This window comes from Epinephelus moara, chromosome 5, assembly GCF_006386435.1.
Source record: "Epinephelus moara isolate mb chromosome 5, YSFRI_EMoa_1.0, whole genome shotgun sequence".
In the NCBI taxonomy this organism is placed as follows: domain Eukaryota; kingdom Metazoa; phylum Chordata; class Actinopteri; order Perciformes; family Serranidae; genus Epinephelus; species Epinephelus moara.
In genome coordinates this window covers 31,011,031-31,033,079 of record NC_065510.1, presented here as the reverse complement: position 1 = coordinate 31,033,079, position 22,049 = coordinate 31,011,031, and the positions used below count along the sequence as shown (strand labels likewise).

The following is a 22,049-nucleotide window of genomic DNA, read 5'->3' as shown; positions in this document are numbered from 1 at the left end:
TGAGGCCTGTCATATCGAAAATTACTAAGCTCAATTTAAGTGCACCTTAGGCAACACTTAAGTTTCCATCTGACAGCTGCTGTATACGCATTTCATACTCTATACGTTTATAATATCACACTTTAACTTACAAAATGAATTTACAGAGTTGACTGAACACTTTCAATCACAGGCTAAACCTGTAAGTGTGTGTGCACATGTGTGTGTGTGTGTGCGTGTGTGTGTGTGTGTGTGTGTGTGTGGCCCAGGCATATATCAGGCCATTACAGACGGTCTCCAGCTTGCATCCAGATTGGCCACCGGGGATTCGTGGGGCTGTGGGGGCAACAGTGTCATAGCAACGGGCTCCGCTCATGTGGCGGGTGTGAAGACCTGCTGTCTGTTCGGTCTGCCATCTTAGTCACACCGACCTCTCATACAGTACATGTGCACGCGCGCCCGCACACACACACACACACACACACACACACACACACACACACACACACATTGCACCATGTTTCATATACACATAAGGATGATCCATGTGGATGATCCTATAAACACTCATGACCATGTGCATGCTGATGTACACACACATGTACACCAGTATACACATTAATCTGGTCCAACATGGAGGGAGCGTGCGCAGAATGGGGACTAGTGGACAACCCCCCATCACTATCTGTTCACTATTGATTTCCCCCCTGCCTGCCTGAAAGGCAGTGGGACAGAGGGCTAATATGATTAGCATTGACAATCCTGTGTGTACGAGCGTGTGTGCACACAAGGTTAACATGGATGATGGCAGCAGTAGAGCCTGCGGGAACAAGCCCTCATGTTAGGCGATATATAGGTGTGTGTTTGTATGTGATACCCCAGGCAGTGTGTTAGAATCCACTGGGATCACTGCTATGGTGATAATATGGATGTTTACTGCTGAGAGAGTGCAGGACAGACTCAACCTGAACAGTAATCAATCTGCAAGTCAAGATATGAGGAGGAAGAGGAGGGACGGATTTGCCAGTTCTAAGAAATCCTGATTTGGTTTGAACTCAGTTTGAAATCTGCTCCAGCTGTTTTAGCTGATTCTGAGCACTTGAAAATGTCAGATGGAGCTTGTTAACAACTTTAACAGACTTCAGCAGGACGTGCTCACATCTGGCTGTTAGGGTCTCGTCTTTGCTGCAGTTGAAAGTCTTTGAAAAGGAAAGAGAAAGCTCATGGAGGGAGGAAGTCACCTGGCACCAGCTAGACTGAGACTTTATTCTCAGTTCAAATCCAATAGATTTAACTCTCGGTGCATGTCATGGTCATGTCAGTTTTTGAGGCTGATACCAATATCTGGCTTATAATAGAAATAAGATAACGGTATACTGGATAATTTTGTAATCAACGAGTTGAAATACAAATGAAGTATGTTGGGAGCAGGATTTTTTACAGTTGAGGATAAATTTTAATTTAAAAGACGGCAGCAACAGCTGCAAATTTAAGACAATGAACTAAATATGTAACTATAATAAATAACTATCAATCAAAGCACAATAAATTCAATTTAAGAGAAACTGAGGTTAAAATGATCCATTAAAATACAACCTAAGAAACATATATTGCTGCGATTGATTTCTGATCTCTGATAAACCAAGATTGGCTGATACTTTTGACCCTGGTGACACATGAGAAGGCTCTAATACGAACAGCCAAAAATTAGAGCACACATCATTAAAGACAGCAAAGACTTGCCACTTACTCAAAATCTTTTTAAGGGCTCAGATTAATCAAAACAAATTGTGCCTTACAGATTGATTATTGAATGACTGTTGTAAATCTGCTCAATAATGTGATGTTAAATGAACCTTCACAGATTGGGAGGATTGTTTGCTGCTCACATAAAGCTTTTGGCTACGAGGACGTCACTGTGTGTGTGTTTGTGTGTGTCAGTGTGTGCAGTCCATATGTCTCTCAGTGTGAGCCGGGCTCTTGTGGTGTTTGCAAGTTGAGCGTGAAAGAGTTCAGAATCAAGTCCACACACCTATGAACATTCATGAATTTACGGGCTGGCGTGTACTGTACGCGTGGGAGTTTACACGTTTGTTCGAGTGCGTGTTTCCATGTGTGTGTGTCGTACCGCTGAGGCCAAGTTGCCTCCTCTCCACGTTCTTGCAGTAGTCCTTCAGCTCCTTCTCTGACAGCTCACTGAAGGGGTTGGGAGGCAGGGGAGCCATCTGCTCCTCCTCTGTGGGCACGTATGGCTGGGGAGGAGACAGGGAGAGGGGTGAGCATGGGCATTAGAGCACACACACACACACACACAGACGAACGCATCAGAGCACAAATGCATGTGTCTGAGGGGTACAATAATTCATTACAACATGACTGCAACAGATCATATAAAGATAAAAGTGTCGACCACATCAAACAGAACTCATCTAATCATCAACTCCACGCAGAAATCCTCAACCAATTAGCCTGATAAACCCCAACATCTTTTTAACAGACTGTGGAATAATAAACACTCCAAAAGCGTACTGATGCAGTTTACACTGGGGGCACTATGACTAACAAAACAAGTCACACACATGCACACAAAAACACACATTTGTGACACGTCTGCTCAGATTTTTGCTAAAAAATCTCTCCTGAAACCATCATGCTCCAACATAACATTTCATTTCCAGATCTCACACACAGGAAAACAAGAAGTGCAACTTTGTCTGAAACAGAATTATAAGTGGTGTAAATGAATTTAGAATCTTACAAAAACAACATTTATAAACACATGCAGTGTTTTTGTTCTGAACGGGCAAAAAGGTATAAAAAAACTCACAAAAAACTACAGTCAAATAAAAGCACCACTGCAAACGGTGACATTTAGAAAAACACTTGTGGATATTTACCAGAACTTTTATCTGCACCAGATCCTTCAAGACAAGACACCAACCACAAAACCATCAGCATGGAAATGTCTTAATTTGATATTTTTTATCTTACGTTTTATGTGTTCATTATTGTCTATTTCATTCAGTCTTTCATAACTACGTACGTCTATAAAACTTACAAGAGGTAAGGTTGCTAAATGTGCTCACTTGTCTCCACCTAGTGGCCACAAGGTGTCATTAAACTGGCTGTGCTCTCCAGTGAACCACTGAGGCAGGTGATTAAAGCTCCATCATAACAATTCAATGCCAACACAGGTGTTTTCACTTGTGTCTAATCAGTCAGAAAAACTGAAAACACCTCTGAGTTATTTCTCAGTGAACATGTATTTAGGGAAATGTGTATTGTTGCTCCAGTGCAGCAGGGAGGCCGAATGGTTACAGACACATATACTGGATCTTTATAGACCATCTACCGAAATCCTGAAAACTAAATGTGGAGTAAATGTGTCTGGCTCTGAAGAAGAAGAGAAAAAATGTGTGTGTTATAATGTGTAAATTTAAAAAAGGGTAAAAATGGATGTGAACTCTCCATGAAAATCTGATTTCTTGCTCTTAATTTCCATCATTACTTTCTGAGCTGCCCTCAGTGTCAGACAACTCTGTTAAAGTAAACAGGTGCCTCTTTCAGCAGGAAACAAAACACTTTTCTGTTAGGTGGGAACATCAAACTGTTAAAAGCCATCTGCATTTATTCAGATATTTTTTTTAAAGTTTATTTTTCTAAACTTTTGTTGTATTTTTCTTATATCTCTAACTGTAGGCAAGGTGATGTGGAGGGCAACTACAGCCAAGTATAAAGGTGATCTAAAACAGGTCTTGGTGTCAGACCCAGTGTCTGGCACCAGTGTTTGAACAGATCTAAATCAGTCTGTAATGCCAGCAAACCAAGTGAATTTAGATTTGAACATCAAAGAGAGCAAATTTTTACCCGTCGCGGTTCATCTATAGGGATGCCTGCAAGGTGCTGAGAGCGTGGCCCCGATGACGTCATATCAAAGCGGTTCTGCTCTCTTATCTGTGATAGGACAAAACACACGATGGAAGCTTTAGCAGTGACTTTGATTTAAAATTATGGACAATTCAGAGCTCAAATTAAATTGACTGAAACGTTGAAATTTGTACAACTTCACATGTAACATTGCTGACTGAGAGGAGAGAATAGTTAAGACTCACTTTGTTTCTCTTCTGCAGCACTTCAGTGGGGTCTGTGTTGAGAGGGACAAACTGATTGGGGTCCTCGATTCGGATTGGGGTTCCTGTTTCCTCCGCCTTCATCCACTATAGAAGAAGAGGAGGTGAAAACACATGAAATCAAAACTATCTGCTCAGAATTACAACCTGACACAGTAAAAATATGTAAAAACCTCTGATGCGACTATTGAATGTATAACCCTATTTATAAAGCAATTTTTAAAAAATATCTATTCTATGCTTACAATATATATTTTTTTAAATATTAAAGTGTGGGATAAAAACTGAGGGACTAAAAATATATGAGCATCCAGCAGTCAGGGGCTCTGATAAAAACCTACTAGGTAGGCAGTTTAAATTTTGGCTTAACTGGGCAAAATTCCCATAATAACCTTTGAGCATTTTGTAATTCAAGTGGACTGAGAGAAAACTAGACTTCTACACCTCCTCTTGTCTCTGTTTTCAGACTTTAGAAAGTCTCGCCTGTGATGGGAGACTTTGGCCAATCACAGGTCATTTTAGAGAGACGGTGTTCCTATTGGCTGTTCTACAAATACAGATGTGCATGTGCATCCCTTTAGGTTCTGAAAGCTTGACTTAATGGTGGAGAGTCCTGCAGAGACAGTTGCTATCCCAGCATTAGCAATTGCTGCCTACACTGCAAAGCATCCCAAAAAGGAACACTGACTTGTTGAAACGAGAGTCTAAAAGAGAGTCTGACTATAAATGAAACAAACACGTCAGTGTTTCAGAGATGGAGAGATAATGTTTCTAATAGTTTCGCCTTCTGCTAACCACAGCCAAAGGCTCACAGCTGTTTCATGTTCCCATTTATTGTAGCTTATTTTAGCTAGATCCTCGGAGAAGGACCCCCCAACCAGTAGCCACAGCAACCTGAATCCAGCCAGTGCTAGGGGACCAGACAGCCCCGACTCCCCACCGGACCAGGAAACATTCTGTGGCTGCTGCTGGCCACCAGCCTGCTGTGACACCCAGTACTGGGGGGGTTTGCACTGGCTGAATTCAAGCTACTACACCTGCTGACTGAAGTTCTGTCTCCTGTGCTACTGCTTGCTCTCCTCCCAGGGGAAAAAGTCCACAGTGGCGGAGAGACCATAGGGTAGCTTGCTAGCTCAGTCTCATTTGTGGTCTGACGAGCAGAGACAGAAAGCAGGGCGAGGAGGGGCTGAGCCAATGAGCTGAATGCAACTGTACAATGAAAATAGGATTAAACACGTCAATGTATGGGGAACACTTGGTTACTGCATGATGCGTGTGCATATGCCTGTAGATGTCTGGTGGGAGGGAGTTAGGAAAGAGAGGGGAGAGCTGCAGGAAGAGGACATATTTTAAAATTTTGCCTTTCATGCCTTTTCTAGATTTCCTCCTATCCCATTTGTCAAGATGTTTCAGTTTTGCTGCTGGTTGTGCTCATTCGTTTTAACAATGCCTCTTCTTCTTCTGAACCATTCAACTTTGTGGAGGTGCAACATAAATCACTGGAGTACTCTTTTAAAGTTACTAAGCTAAATGCCTCAAAGATAAATCACATCAACCAGTGCAACTGATCCATAATGCAGTTCTCTACTCAGCCAGTAGATGGCAATATAGTATCAGGTTTTAAACACTGAGGAGCAGCTCCAGTCACAACAAAGCAGTCAACACTGACTGACAGTAAACTGGAGGATGAGTCAGGGCACTGTGTGATGTACATGTCGACCCTTTTCCTTCAGGTTTATTATTATAAGTCCAGATTCACATTTTAACACACAAACATTAAGAAAAAGTTTTACTTTCAAGAAGTTATGGAAGTTCAGCTTCATGCATTTATAAATCAGTATACAAACTGAAACCTTTAATCCTCCTCATGTTTTTCACACAAACACACACACACACTCTGCTCACCGTGGTTGTCCTGCTGTTGTAGCGCTCCTCTCCGCCCTCCACGCTGACCTTGGTGTAGCTGTTGGGGGAATTGAGCCAGCGCGTCTTCTCCCTCTGCTGCCGCTGCTGCAGGAACTTGAAGGGCATCCTTGTGGCGCCGCTGTCCCCGTCCTCCTCGAACATGAATGCTGTGACCGTGGCGGGGATCTCTACGTCACTCTTGTGCCTGGGCTTCTCTCGCACGATGGGGTGCCTGTAGGCGTAACCTGTCCTGTAGCCCTGCAGCGGGAAACAAGGTCACATTAACAGTTGGGTTTTTTGATACATCATGATTTGTTTAGTGTTTACAGTCACCAGAAAACAAAACCTCATGGTTAAATCATACATTCCTATTTGTCTGCTGTATCTATGTTGTCCCCATTTGACTTCTGCTCCTCCATCCATTCCTTCTACAGCTGTAACATCCTGTTTACCCCATCAGGATCATTAGATGGTCTCACATAGTAGCTCACATGACAATACAAACATAATGATGCACTTAGTTTCTCATTTTTACACCAGTAGGAGCATAAATTAGAATTTACTCAGTGACTTTTCTTTCCTGTAATGCTGCTTGAGCTGCCAGTTTCACACTTAGTCGAATGGAAAAGAAAGAGAGACCCAGTGTTGTGACCGCAGGGTTTCTGGCAGCACAGACGGCAGAGCCAGAGAGCCATTTCCTGTCTGACCCTTTCTCTCTTGCCCCTCTTCCACTCACTCATCCCTCTCCTCTTTATCCTCATCTTTCCTTTTCTCTCACACTCCCATTGCTCCCCTCTCTCTGCAGTTTAAGTCTCACTGGGTCCTGCTGTTTTTCAGACATTTTTCCACACACGGCTTGACAGTGGAGTTCCGTTCTTTTCCGTTTTGTCCTTCTCTATTCATCTCAGAGTCACGGACAAAGTTAACCTTTCAACTTGACGTGAACCTCCTTTTTGTTTATAATCCAGAGACAGTTAGCAGGGCTGGCATGCTCTCTTCCTGCAACAGCCGATTTTTTTACTTGCTCAGATCAAGGACTTTGTTACAATTGTATACTGGTTGTGAAAGGTGGATGGAGAGAGCAAGTGGTTTATTTTCTTTCCCCTCGTTCTCTTCACTGTGTCTGGGTCTTGTTCTGGCACCAACAGCTTATCTGATACAAATGTCGTGTTCATGAGGTGTGAGAGCAGAGAGGGATGACACAGAGCTGAGCTGTTCAGAGTCTCGACATGCTGCTGGGAGGCAGTGACTTGAGAGAGGAGAGCAGAAGAAGAGAGAAGAGGGGGATGGAGAAAGGTGAAAAGGTGAAGTGTGTGTGCGTGGGGAGGCACAGAGGAGGAGCAAAGACATTTAGCAAAGACTGACACAGCACCTCTCTGTGTGGTGACGCTAAATTATTATCTTTTAAATTATTTGCCCTCTTCACTCAAATTTATTATTGTGCCATTTTAAATTCATCTCTCCTTCCTCTGACTGTTTCTGTGACCAGATTAATAGCTCTCAGTATCGCCAGTTTCCTCACATTTTCTATTAGCAGAGTTTAGGTTTCTGTAGGGGGCGCTCTTTTCTACTGTTTCCCAACAGTGGCCACCACCGTACATGGTTGCTTCCTAGTCCCACATCAGTTCATTACAAATAAAAACAGACATGTACTATAAAACTACAGAGGATTTCTCCCACAGAGAACATTTAAAACAAATATAATGCATTCATGAAACGCTTATGGGTTGTGTCATTTTTTTTTTTTTTTTTACGAAAAGCCAAACAGATGTTTAGTTGTAGGAAAATGACATCACTTTACAGAAGTGGTTTTGTAGAAAACGACCTCTGAAAGGCCACAATGTGCTGAGACTAAAGAAAGGAAAAGGAATCCTCTGTATACTTTTATCTTCGTGTAATTTTAATATTTGCCTCTGAGCTTATTTGTACAAAGATAACACACAGAAGCGAACAGTGTAAATCTGATCTAGTCATTTAACGAGCCCGAGGCTTTATGATAAACAGATGAGTGTTCTTTTCCTATCGTTGTGTTTGTGCTCCTCTCACTTTGATGTCTGGACTCACCAGGTTATCAAGCATCCTCATCAGAGACTCAAACTCCAGCTCGCCAACCTTCCATTTGTACTGTCCGGCCATGCTGATGGAAGCCGCTGAGGCCAAGGCGAACACTCGTGATTTGTACTTCTCCTGATCCAGCACTATCAGGTTGTCCACACCGCCAGCACATGAGATGGCATTCACCTAGAATGACAAAGTAGGGACAGAAGGAGAGGAATGTGAGCATCGACTGCAGACTGATGGCTCGTGATGCAACACAAAACTGACACAAAAAGGCCTTTCTGTTGCCAAACATCTGTAGCATTAGATCATCCACCTAAAATAAGAATACGCAGACTTCCTGAATTTTCCACGCAGAAGAAAGACGTCATTCACCAAAACCAAAATGAGATGCCCCTCAATCTACAGCGACCACAGCACCAAGGAATATACAGTACATGGCATACAGCAAACATGGTGGGGGGATTTATTTATAGAAATTAAGCTGGGCTTTGCAGGATGGATTAATGTTTTCTTTTGCTTGACCGGGGGAGAGTCAATCAGGAGATTTGGTATGACTGTTCCGGCCTGGGACGCAACAACATCTCTAAAATCCTCCGTACAAGTGAACACAAAGACACGCAAGGGTCCAACAGCAAAACAACCAAATAAATCCCACACATATCTCTAAGCACTGATACATCATAGCATCTCTCACAGCTCTGCCACTGAACACAAGTGATGACATGTCAAAAAAGTCTGATAGCTATATCTGTGGATAAAAACACTGTAGTTATGTGACCCGTCTTTGACATCATCATGGGATTCCTGATGTGTTCCTATTTAAACTGAATATTATTCACCCATGAATGGTATACCAGCAGCGAATATTGTAACAGTGTGTTTTACATACAGCTGAACAGTCAATGTTTATGTCAAGCAGGTTACGTTTGGATTCATACTGCTACATTTCAAACATTTACCCACCCATTTATTCAACCTTTTCCTACTTTTGCCTGACTATCCCGACCACTTATCCATTATTTTAAGCTTACTATTTCAAGCATTTATCAATTACTTTTAGGTAATTATTTCAAGCATTTATTAATTATTTTGAGCTTACTATTTCAACCATTTACCCATTATTTTTAGGTCACTATTTCAACAATTTATCAATTACTTTTTAGGTAATTATTTCAACCATTTATCAATTATTTTTAGGTAATTATTTCAACCATTTACCCATTATTTTTTAGGTCATTATTTTACCCATTTATCAATTATTTTTAGGTAATTATTTCAAGCATTTATTAATTATTTTGAGCTTACTATTTCAACCATTTACCCATTATTTTTTAGGTCATTATTTTACCCATTTATCAATTATTTTTAGGTAATTATTTCAACCATTTATTAATTATTTTGAGCTTACTATTTTAACCATTTATCAGTTATTTTTAGGTAATTATTGCAACCATTTATCAATTATTTTTAGGTAATTATTGCAACCATTTATCAATTATTTTTAGGTAATTATTTCAACCATTTATCAATTATTTTGAGCTAACTATTTTAAGCATTTATCCATTATTTTTAGGTAACTATTTCAAGCATTTATTAATTATTTTGGGCTTACTGTTTCAACAATTTATCAATTATTTTTAAGGTAACTATTTTAACCATTTATCCATTATTCTGAGCTATTTCACCCATTTATCATTTATTTTCAGCTAACTATTACAATTATTAATTATTTTTAGGTATCCTTTTCGAACCACTTATCAAATACTTTCATCTAACTATTTTAACCATTAATCCCAAGTAATTTTTTTTTACTTTTGCAAACTATTGAAACCGCTTATCTTTTCCTTCCAGATAACTACTTCAACCATTTAATCTATTATTTTTTTATGTAACTGTTTTAATGATTTATACTTTCGACTAGCTGTTCTAACCGCTTATCAATTACTTATTGCTTACTATTCCAACCAACTGTTTTAACTGTTTATCCATTACTTTTAGCTAACTGTCTCAACCATTCATCAGTTACTTATTACTTTTTTTTTTTTTTTTTTTATTACTTTTTTTTTTTTTTTTTTTAAATTAGCTGAGCTACAATCTTTCCACATACCCCCTTGACAACAGACGACAGAATTCAGATACCGTAAACTAAATATGAAAGTGAAATTGAATATCAACTGATAATTCTGATTTAATTATCATTCATATCTCCTGCCTGATCCACACCTCTTGAAATCCCCTCTGCCATCTTCCTTCCAGCTTTCTTAGTGGCGCAATAAATCAAAAGGAAGAACAACACCCTTCTCTAAATGCTGCTTTGGACCAACGTCAACAACAACACATCAGCTCATTACTCCCTTCATCACTCCTGAAAGCCTGACTGTGAGACTGTTTGGCCAACACTTTCCATGAGGCAAGAGATTACGACTTATGGAGTGTTAAAATAGTGAGAGTGGGGAAATGTGAAAATGGCTGTGGAGACATTATATTTAGCGGGAAAGCTGCCGCCCTGTTGGTCTAATACATGTGCAGAGGAAGCTGACTGGTGCTGGAATGTGCTGGGTTCCCAAAACAGCAGCAGCTAGCTCGAGTGTGTGCGTTGGTCTGTGTGTGTGTGTGTGTGTGTACCTGGATTTCGCAGGCGTATTGGGCATTGTAGATGTAGTGAAAGGCCTCTTCGATGGTCTCCCCGAGAGCAACCACACCGTGATTCCTCAGCACCAAAAGCTGTAACACAATCAGTGATTAGGAACAGCAGAGCAGTCAGATCAAACAGAGTCTTCAGAGGTACAATTATGTAACAGGCCATTTAATTAATAAGTAACTATCAAAACATTTCTAAGTCAATGTATCAAGGGGTTCGGGCCCTGGATGACGACAGCAGGACCTGGCAACACACTACTGGTGGAAATTCCCTTGAATTCCGTTTTTCTGCCAATTCAAATTCTGTTGAACTTCGATCATTACAAAAGAAGCCAAGTGCATGACGCTCACATGAAGAGTGTGCAGGGACAGAGAGGTAAACCGAACCTCTCAACATCTCAACAGGATGTGCTGGTTTGACTGTCTTGCCACTGTTTCCTACTTGAAATAAATCACACCCTGATAATTAGTTCATTTCTCTTTCTTGACTGCAAGGACAAAGAACGAAAACACCCCTTCCTCTAGCATGTTAAAAATACCCGTCAAGATATCAGGTCTGCACATCCCAGGCTTAACAATCGCTCTGCACTCTAGTGTGAGTGCAGAGTTTTTGGATATTTCTATTTATTTATTTATTTTTGCTGAGCATTAGATGAGAATATCAACACCACCCTCTATGTCTGTGCAGTAAATATGAAGCTACAGCCAGCACCCTGAGAGTGTTATCCATCTTCTCTCCTATTTGCCCACAAGAAAGCTAATTTAGCATATTTCTAATAAGTGAGCTATTCCTTTAAGAATGACGACGACTGCCCAGGTGGACGACCTTGCTCAATTTCTTGTTTTTTCCTACCTTCGCCGTAGGTCCCAGGGCCTTCTGCAGCTCTCTGCGCTCCTCCTGGTCGTCCAGGCTGCCCTGGTAGTTGTAGTAGGCGATATCACCCAGGACCAATGCCTCCTGGGAGATGGGCAGGATGCCACACTTCATAGATGACACCTAAAGCAGGAGGAAGGTGAAAAAGGCAACAGAGGCATATGAGAGATGAGAAGTTTTGACGGGTGTGTTCGAGCTGTTTTATTCATCTGAGTCTGAGGTTGACATTTATATTAGATGTCTCTGTGAAGAACACTTTGAAACTCCTCTGATGACTGCAGAGACGAGCCTCTGTGTTGCATATCACAAACACTTCCCATAACAGCTTCTATTTAGAGATCATTATTCCTTTTAAGTTGAGGTGTGATTTAATTACAGCATTCAAATTCTCTCTGAAACAACTCAGCTCAAAATCCAACATCTGATTATTACGTTTGCTGTCAACAAGAGCCTCAGGTGCTCTGCAGGTTAATCAGGAGGTTTCAGTACTGTGTAGTGTAATGTGAACTTACAGCAGCTGCGGCAGGAGTGTGCACGTGTATGATGCAGCGGATGTCTGGACGCATTGAGTAGATGGCAGCATGTGGGCTGAAACCTGCAGGGTCGACCCTCAGGTTGGTGGAGCCCTGGTCGATCACATCCCCTATGATGTTGACCTTCACCTGGGGCGACAAGGAGAGGAGACAGAGTCAGTGAATGCTTCATGGAGCTGGTGGAGGTGAAGCTATTTTTACCCAAACCCTTTTTCCTTTTTCTTAACTGGTGAAAAACTAAAGCTGGCTATTAAAGGTTTCTGAAACCCTGACAGCTGCATCATCCAGACAGCTCTCCTGAGAAGGGAAGGGAGGAGAGATGACGAGGCTGCAGGGAGACATACTTTAAAACAAACCATGCCTAGATCAGTGTAATCAAATATACCCAGGCACTAAAGCACGTCCGGAGACTTGCACATAACCAGATCCACTCCCTCACACACAAACAAACAGCTGATAGCCCTCAGAAATTAACTAAGAAGACATAAACACAAGTCAGAATCAATGAGCATGATGACAGAAATCACATCATCAACGATTTCTCCTCTCCGTCCACTCCTCTCTGGGAAATGAATTGGAGCGTTACCAGGAAACATAATATAGTCGGGGAGTGGACATGACGTCCTGTACTATGACAACTTAATTACCAGGCAGTTAGCAGTTATTAGATTTAAGGATGGGAGAGAAGAGCGATGGAGGGAATGATAGAAGAGGCAGAGACCTGGAGGGAAGAGAGTTGGCTAACCAGAGTAAATGAAGAAAGATAACTGGACCAAGAGGCTGAAGAAAGAGCAACTGACTGCAGATGACAGTACTCGCTGTAAAACCTAATGACAAACAGAAAACACAGCTCTGCCTGTAGATCTTGTGCTGCCGTTACCGTGACCACATATTCTGTGATAGAAACCAGAACCTACAAGCTCACATTTTGCATTCACATTACAAAGTCCAAATGTGTATCACAACAGGGGCATCAACCATCCAGTCTGAGGCTAATGAAATACACCCATTCAGCTGAATATTTACAGTCCAGATTTTTACTCATGTGCTTCACTTCTGCCACACTTCGCTCCTGCCTTGAGAAAGACTGTGTTTCTGGAGTAACTTGTTTTAAACTCTCTTTTCTTTTTGGGGCTTTTGTCTCTTATTAGGACAGTCGAAGCGGGAAAGGGGGGAGAGAAAAGCGGGACAACATGCAGCAAGGGGCTGTTGGCTAGAATTGAAAAATCAGAGCCCTGAATAAGAAATAACTGGTACAGCCAAAAAAGACATCTCAGGTAAAATAAGGAGAAACAATATCAGCTGGGAGCCTATCCCATTTGATATTGGGTGAGAGGTGTTATATTGGCACTTATATAAAATATTGATTAACTTAAACACCAGGGTGAAGTGCACAGCTTGATTTTAATCTCTGGGTCAACTCAAGCTGAAAATCCTGAGACCTGTCCTGAGTGCTGCTCTGTCTCCGACTGTTTGGATGGATGACCTTGTATTGATCTTTCACCCAGCTTTGGAAAGTGAATAGCACCAGCCGAGCGTAACTAACCACCACCATCTTTGTCTCTCTGCGCACACCCACAGCTGCAGCCAGCTGTCAGGCAATGGAACATCGATTGGTTTAGATCATATGTCCAGTACAGTGTCAGTTCACCCTGTCACGTCCTTCAAAAAGCAGCTCCCTCACCCCTCACCCTGTCAGTCAAACCCACCCTGCTGCTGAGAGGCCCCTCTGACAAACATAGCACTTCTAATTATAAGAAGATGCCAAAGGACGTGTCAGAAAGAATCTGAAATGTGACTCGGCTGGATGAAAAGTACAGGATAAGGGCCTGAAGAAGAAGAAGTGTGGGCAGCTGGAACTATTTATCACTGCACTGACATCAAACTGAACTAACAGATGAATGAAATGCACAAACCAAAAACACTCAGATGGACCAAAGTGTGAATCCCTCTACGAACTCAAACGACCTCGCCTTCACCTCAAAGCTCAAACAGAAGATCGAGAGGGAGAGGCAGATGGAAACTGACCAAAGCCAAGTGAACTCCAGCCTTTCTCTGACGCTACAGCCTCCACCCAGCTGACCCCAACACGACCCCCAAGACTCTTTATTCTGGATGACTTCCTCTTAATCAATCTCTTCGCTTCTCTAAACACTTGAACTCAACCATGTAACTACAGAGAGCGATGGATCAAAACAGGTTGAGAGAGGAAGAATAAGAAGGGGAGGAGGATAGAGAGAGCGAGAGAGAGAGAGAGAGAGAGAAACCCAGCAGCGACAGACTGGCATCAAAACACAGACAGGCAAATCTGAAAAGTGCCCCACAGCATAATTTTGTTGTGTCTCCCGAAAGCTGCTATGTTGTGGTCGGAAAAGATGGATGTAGTCCAGATGCACACTCAACTAAATATACTCCATTTTAAATGATTTTGTCGTATATCTTCAAGACTGAGCCCACACTTTACCCTGCTGTCTCTGATTTGTACGATACAGTAAGTAGCTGTCAGCACAAAGTGTCATTATGAGCTATTTAACTGGGACAGTGTTTTTAGTAGTTAGACTTTTCCCAGTGGTACAAGGACAGTCATTCTTTCAGTCACTGAGGCAGCTGAGAGAGTTCAGAGTGAAAGCTGCATGTAAACAGGTTCATTTATGTTTAATTTGAAATGAGTCATGTCGGGAAACAAAACAAGTCTGGATTGGTAAAATATTTTGATGGGAGGAGTGTGCGTCCACTTTAAGAAGATGAGGTGTCTAGCTCGTAGAGTTCTAAAGGCCTAACCACACAGGGTTTAAAAACTTTCTCAAATGTGTTAAGTATTTGATGCCAGAAATCAGTTTAATCTGGACAGGACCAGAACATGTGAGTATGGTCAGCAGGCGACTGTTTGCACCTTTTAAAATTATTACTTGTATACCCCGAAGAAGACCTCAGATTGTAATAAACCATGCCTTGCTCAAATAGAGGAAGAGCGCACTAAATCAACGATATGGTCCCACCTGTTGTCAGGTATTGGCACACCAATTTCTTGCCCTCTAATCTGCTTCAGATGGGCTTTCAGATTCAGGTTAAGGGAGTCAATGGGATTGTAAATTACAGAGATGGAGTGTTTCTGGATGGGATCCAAAGCCGGAGGAGAATCCATCAGGGGCCCAGGAGGGTGATTAGGGAAATGGGGATAGTTTGAGTTAATGAAATGTCAGACTTTAAAGCAGTATTTTAACTCCCTAAAGAAAATAGTGTTCTCACTTCTGGACATCGAAATTGTGAATACACTATACACGGCAACTTTTCCTATTTACTATTTGGTGTGAGAGTGTTTTTGTTAGAACTAAAGTAAGCTAGAGAGCCTTTGTGAGATACAGTGGTGGAATATTAAAGATGTTTTATTTAGTTTTAGTCAGCTAAAGACCTCTGACCTACCTGCGTTTGGCATTGAGGGAATACCTCACTCCCCAAATGATTATTTTATATAAATTATTTACCCTGTGTTGTTGAATTTGTGAAGAAAACTTTCTTTTTCTCGCATCCCAGTCTCGAACGACAAATCCAAAAACAGAGAAAATTCTTTATGAATTGAAGTAAAAGGGGTTTGTGTTAAACAACAGCAAAGCTATATCAAAACATCTGTTTGCAAACTTTCACACAACTCGTGCAGTATAATCCGAGTCTCATTTATCCAGTCTTATGCTCGGTGCTTCTCAAATAGACGGCCCTTTCTGACGGGGAAATGAACAGAAAATGGAACTTAATCTGTGCTCTCTTCAAAGCCAGACTCCATTCACAAAAACAGTAATTTGACCTCGCTGATCACGGGAGCTGCTGGTCTACCACTGCCTCCATCAGTTACTTAGTTGGTATTATTGTGTGACTTTGGTGAATCTAACCCACTAAGACTTCAATTCCTCAAGATATTTTCAGTTTTTTGGATTCTTTGTTCATCGTGAACATGTGAGAAAAGCAATATTTTCAAAAAAATGTAGTTTAACAAGGGGTGAATTATCGATACACAAACGATCATTTGGGAGTGAAGTATTTCTTTAAACTAGCACATTCATTCTTACTTAAAATATCTTTGGTGAATAAAAGGTTATCAGATCAGTATCATGCTTCACTTCACACAGAGCTCAGCATTGACTGCACAGCATCTGGACTTATTTGTTATTACGAGGTAGCTAACTGATACCACCACATCTTTGGGGGGTTGTAAAGTTGATCCAGATGTTACACAGACAATTTCTAATTTATCTATTTATTTAATAGCGTGACCATTGTCTTTATTCCTTGAATAACTTAAATCAGATTTGGATTTAAGCGATAAACACACATATAAACTGAAGTAAACTTTATGTTCATTTGGGGCTACAGCTTCTGTTTGACAGATACATTTTCTGAGCTTTATTCTGCATCTAACAAAGTTTTTCCACCAGTTGAACTTCTGCATTGTATTCCCTATAACGAACACAAAGCTGTATTTCCTTTGAGAATAGCTCCAGAAATATCTCACTGTAAAATCTGACTGTGTTTTGTGCTCGACAGAAACTGAACCAATCAGGACTGCCAAGAAGGTTTAGCAATAAAAATGTTCAAATTAAAGCCAGACTTAGAGAGGAACAAAGAATAAAACTAATCCGTCTCAATGACCTTAAAAATGCTTGTAAATTTACTCTTCACTCTCGTTGCTATCAGGCACCAGCAGGAACTGAACTTCAGCTGAGTTTCATTGCACATCTCCGCCTGCCAAACGCACCCGCGGGTCAAACAGTGAAATCTGCCTGTCAGCAGTGTGGCTACTACATCCAGCTGTCGACCCACACCTGCAGCCACATTACACAGGTGTGTGTGTGTATGTTTGCACAGGTGCTGAAGATAAAGTAGGAAAGAAGTACAACAAAGCAAAGAGACCAAGAAGAGAGGAGATAAAGAAAACTATTTAAGTGTCAGGAAACTTTTATGCAAACTTTGATAATGTTACATAATAGAAAAAACAGACTGTGGGGGAGTTATGTGGCTTTGTTGGGTAGACGCTGAAAGATATTCCTCCTGAATGTCAAACAAACCGCAGCCACCAAAAACATGACAAACATTCCAAGAATTTATCACTACTGGGCAAGTTGATATTGTTGTTTTGTCAGTTCATATTTTTTCATATTTTATGGATTAAACCACAAGACAAAAATATTTGCCCTAGAGCACAAATGGCCCCATGCAAATGACTGAAAGTTTAATTAATCTCAGAAGTTGTGGCTGACAGAATTTTCAGGGAAACATTAATGCTAAAGTGCTTTTTGTGCAACAAACATGAACCATCTTCTGGCTGCTAATGCCAAGTATGAGTCATTTTTTTTATTCAGGCTGTTCGGTATGTCTATAAAACTATTCATAGCATACATTACTTCATTAATGCCACAAGTCAGGGTGTTTCATCTTGTTTTAAAACACCGAGAAAGCCTAATTAATTTTTGTCAGATACATGTGAGCAGAAATAAACTCTTGGATGGAGACCAGAGGGAGAAAATAGAGCACGAGGAGAACAGACAGACAAAAAGATGAAAATAGAAACAGAATTAGAGGGAGTTTAAGTGTAAGGCAGGAGGAACAGGAGGTTGCAAACAGATTATTGACATCGCATGCTTGCCACTGTGACAGCGTGTGCACTCACTGAACCGAAACCTGACAAATAACCCGAACAACAATATTTGCTGACTTTTTATCGAGAAGCAGCAGACAAAAAGGGACAGACACAAGACAAACACTTGAGAGAGAGTGGCTGAGAGGGAGGCACGTTGTCCTTGCAAAGACCAAAACACTGAAAAGAGGCTCATCTACAATTTTTCATACAATTCAAGGAAGTACATTGAAGGAAGTAAATGTCTGATTAAGCTAAGTGGAAAAGCATTAGCCTTGTCCAGTGAAGGCCACAACATTAATACTCAGAGCAAACCTTATTACTGCTGGCAAACACACAAACACAAGGACACTGACACACATTTACTACCTATTTGTTTGTTTCACGCTAACCAAGGGCCCGCTAAAATCAAAGGTAACTTTGGTTATGAAGTTACACAAACACTTAAAGAAAACATAAATGTCTTGAAAACATCTCAACTCAGAATCTTGCGCTTGTTGTTAAAATTAGATAATTGGATTATATCTTAATCCAATTATGTAACTTTTTTTTCTTTTTCGCTTTACTGCTAAAAATGTAATTACATTCTTTAAGGCTGAGAATATAACTTCATGGCTGTATGGATGTAAGGAAGGGTCTGTGGCTTCTTAAGTTTCTTACCAGGTTTGATGCAGACGCCTCAGCGAAGGACAGTCCTCTGGGGATGATGAGGATGTGGTCTTGCTCTTTGCTGACTCGACCCTAAGACAGGGAAAAGTAGAATTACTTTTTTTGTTGAAGGATCAAGTTGACTGAAGTCTGACAGCAACTAACTTAAAAAAAACCTTAGTAAGGTAAGGATAAACTATTCTTCATCTTCATACTCCGAATGAGGGATGTGAGTGATTAGTCAACTTCTGTACAGCAACTTCTCTTCACTGTTAAGTTAGAGGCACTCACTCTCTCTTGTGTATCACTCATATCTGTCCCCACAAAACAGGGTCAGGTAGGAACCAACTGGCTCATAACCAAGGGAACATAATGACTCCACTTTAACACTGCACATGAGAATACAAATGAAACAATACACAAAGTACAATAAATGACAATGAAATAATAATTTACCAGTAACTCAATAATGCTGAATCTATTGCTACTTAAATATAATTAATGTACCCATTAATAAATACCACAGTAACTTAAGAAATAAAAATAACTGAAAAACATAATGTGTGCAGTAATTATGGTTACATTATTTATAAACTTATTATTATATACAATTGTGTTCACCAACAAAATCACATTTATTAAAGATTTATTTTCCTAAAGAATATTGTTTTAAATAAATGTTATTAGTTAGTTTTATGAAGTGAGTTGTTGCCATTTTTTGTATGATAATGTGCAATGTTCGTAATGCGTGGTGCAAGGTTCCCCACATTTTAATGCATTTAAAATATGATTTAGTTATTGAAAAATGTGGTTAATGATTTCAAATGGCTCTTATAATGTGTGCAATATTTTTTAGACAATGTTTAACCATAAAGAATAAGTTGTGCTCAATTTTGAATGTTTTTCTGAATGTTTTGAGACTTTTTTAGACTTGCCGAATAATTAAAGTTTAAATTTCCATTTTAACATCAGTAAAATTAGTTGTAAAGAACACCTCTTATTACTGTATATAATATTGAGCAGTGAAACCATACTGGTCAAAAGTAAAGTAAAGCAACATGTCAAAATTATTCTTTTAGCATGCTTCTATGAGTGAAAGTAACATGTGAGTCAAGACAATTCAGTCAATAAATCTCAACAGAACAATCAACATCTGGTGTATCTACTCTTATTGCCTTTAGAAACCATTGCTGTGTCTGAAGTCATTTCCTTGTAAATTCATTCACTACTAAATCATCAAGTGCAGTGTCACACCTGCCACCTGTCATTTTTACTATAAAATCCAACACACTGCATTATGGGAATGTGGGAAGAAAGAAGCATACATGCCACAGACACTTTGTTTTTTATCCATTTTTGAAGGCAGTATATATAGTGCATAAATTTCAGACTTAAAATGAGGACACTGAAATAAAAAGGCGGACAGTAAACACTGCACTATATAGTAAACAGGGACTGATTTCAGACACAGCTCATGACTGTCAACACTTCTAAAGGACAGAGTTTGAAACTCAGTCGTGCTCATGATGCAGTGCCTTACTGTGATGAAGGAGTTGGCGAAGTGTGCCCAGCTGAACAGGTCCACCAGTCTGTAGAGGCTGGCCACTTTACAGCGTGTCAGCTTCTCGCCTTTCACCATCGTGGTGGATTCCACTCCATACATATCGTTGATGGGTGTGACCATCCCCAGACCTGAACGATGGCACGATCAAGGTTAAAGGAAAGAAAATGATCCAGTTGCATTAAAATGACACGCACAAACACTTATCGTCTCTTTCTAACGACGGTGACGACAGCCACGCAGGACCACTGTCTTGTTATCTAATGATGTACCCAACACATCTGGCTCGACATGAAACACACTGAGGTGATGTAAACAGCACTTAAGCTTTATACTTTGTTTACTGCCAACGCCTCTTAGATTCACTCATTACGGGTATATCTTAAGGCAGAGCTCAACTGAACTACTACATTGCCTTTGGTATGTAATTCTGCATTAGTCGTGCATTCCAGTGCACTGATTGAAAGCAGACTTCACATACGGACTCCTGGACACAACTCAAAGATCAAAATGCAGAGAAGTATGCACAGCTCTTCCGGAGTCTGGGGTCGGGCTGTCTTTGGGTATTTATGCCCTTCAGCACACAAAGCTCATGTTTGGATCTGGATGTCCTCTCTGCAAATACTGATGCTCCGTTTCTTTTTTCAGCGTAAAGTGGCTGCACCCTGAGCAAGGGTGGCACGGTCTGCTAAATGTTAGTCTGGTTGCCCAGGGTGATGGCCCACAGCACTGTGAGCACTTACTGAGGGGGGAGGTGTTGAAGCCGGCCACGGAGCTGGCCATGAAGAAGTCAGCGATCTGTCTGAGGGCCAGCAGGCCGGTGGGGTTGTTGCCCTTCCTCTGCTGCTCCTGGATGAGGCTCTCCAGCTCCTCTTTGAAGGCCTGGAAGAGAAGAGGAGAGAGGAAGAGTTGAGAACTAAATAATGTGACAATGAGATGACACAACGTTGATAACTAGAAACGGAACCCTCAGATTCCCCTAAATGCGGATGGGAAAGCGATTTTTATAACATCATAAAGGGCTTTTTGGATTGAAAAGATAAGATCCACCTGTACAGAGCACCAGCAGGAGAGTTCTGTATATTCAATTTAGAATTTTCAATGTATCACAACTGAAAAGAAACAATTTCCAATATTTATACACCACACACAAAAATCAAACCTGTCATTTTGAAGATGGGACTTCAACTTTCTTCAACTGTACTGACATATATAAAGAGTGAAAAGACAGCAAGAGTTGATGGTGAGAGTGATTAGAGTTGAAGGGAGGGCAGGGGATTAATGGTGACAGAGGGATGAAAGAGTAAAAGATGTGGGAACATTAAGAGAGACAGGAAGAGAGGGAATAAACAGGGAGACGTGTTAATCACAGATTAGACATGCTCCTCCAGTGTCAATCTGAATAGTCGTCAAAGCGCTCTATGAAGCCGGATCAGGATAGGCTGGCTTCCCAACAAGCTGAGTCAGGATTGGCTGTCCGGGTAGCTCGCAGCCTGTGCTACGATTGGCTGCAAGAGTGGGAAAGAGAGTGTGTGTGGCTAATCCTCCATGTCCAGACTACAGTCATCTGTTGAATCAACAGATTCAGCTTCAGCTCCTTCATTTAAAAACAGATATAATGTTCATATTTATTATAGTTTATTCATGTTTTCATTGTATTTTTTCTATTCTATATTTATGTTTCTTGACTTTTGCAGTACTTGATTTTATTTTTATTTTCACTTACTACACAAATGCAAATTCCTAGTATGTGGAAACCTACTTGGCATTAGACCACGCTCTGATTCTGACACAATAAAATAGATGCCAACAAGCTCTTATGCAAGACCAGATACACTCACAGCCGGCTGTGATACATCACATGAAGCACTGTATGATTTTATGCTTTCACTTTCCTTCAAAGCAAATCACAAGACTTCTCACTGTACACTGACTGCAGACTGTGACAGCAGACAAGATAATACTGTATGTGTAGCTGCTCATAATCTTAATAAGGTTGTTACCCTCTCAGGGCGCACATTCAGCTGTCCATACTGGCTAATGTCATTAAAGCTGTGACCAGTACAGAGGTAATACAAAGGAAGACATG

General features: G+C 40.8%; 1 protein-coding gene and 1 long non-coding RNA gene across 7 annotated transcripts in view; one reads left to right on the top strand and one right to left on the bottom strand.

Annotated features, from left to right (window-relative positions):
• add3a (adducin 3 (gamma) a) overlaps positions 1-22,049 on the bottom strand; it is a 131,742-nt gene that overhangs the window by 9,242 nt on the left and 100,451 nt on the right. For 4 of the 6 annotated variants that reach the window (XM_050043509.1, XM_050043507.1, XM_050043506.1 and 1 more), the window contains 12 exons: positions 20,704-20,842; positions 19,940-20,091; positions 18,412-18,492; positions 12,102-12,251; positions 11,569-11,712; positions 10,701-10,799; positions 8,079-8,255; positions 6,015-6,272; positions 4,092-4,196; positions 3,847-3,933; positions 2,877-2,900; positions 2,108-2,231 (listed from right to left, as the gene is read on the bottom strand). In XM_050043509.1, the coding sequence (XP_049899466.1) occupies positions 2,108-2,231; positions 2,877-2,900; positions 3,847-3,933; positions 4,092-4,196; positions 6,015-6,272; positions 8,079-8,255; positions 10,701-10,799; positions 11,569-11,712; positions 12,102-12,251; positions 18,412-18,492; positions 19,940-20,091; positions 20,704-20,842 (1,540 nt within the window). The remainder of the gene's footprint in view (positions 1-2,107; positions 2,232-2,876; positions 2,901-3,846; positions 3,934-4,091; positions 4,197-6,014; positions 6,273-8,078; positions 8,256-10,700; positions 10,800-11,568; positions 11,713-12,101; positions 12,252-18,411; positions 18,493-19,939; positions 20,092-20,703; positions 20,843-22,049) is intronic. The other 2 variants (XM_050043510.1, XM_050043512.1) reach the window with 1 other exon arrangement.
• On the top strand, positions 8,264-10,131 carry LOC126389709 (uncharacterized). The gene is made up of 2 exons (XR_007569890.1): positions 8,264-9,135; positions 9,342-10,131. It is a non-coding gene; the product is annotated as an uncharacterized LOC126389709 (long non-coding RNA).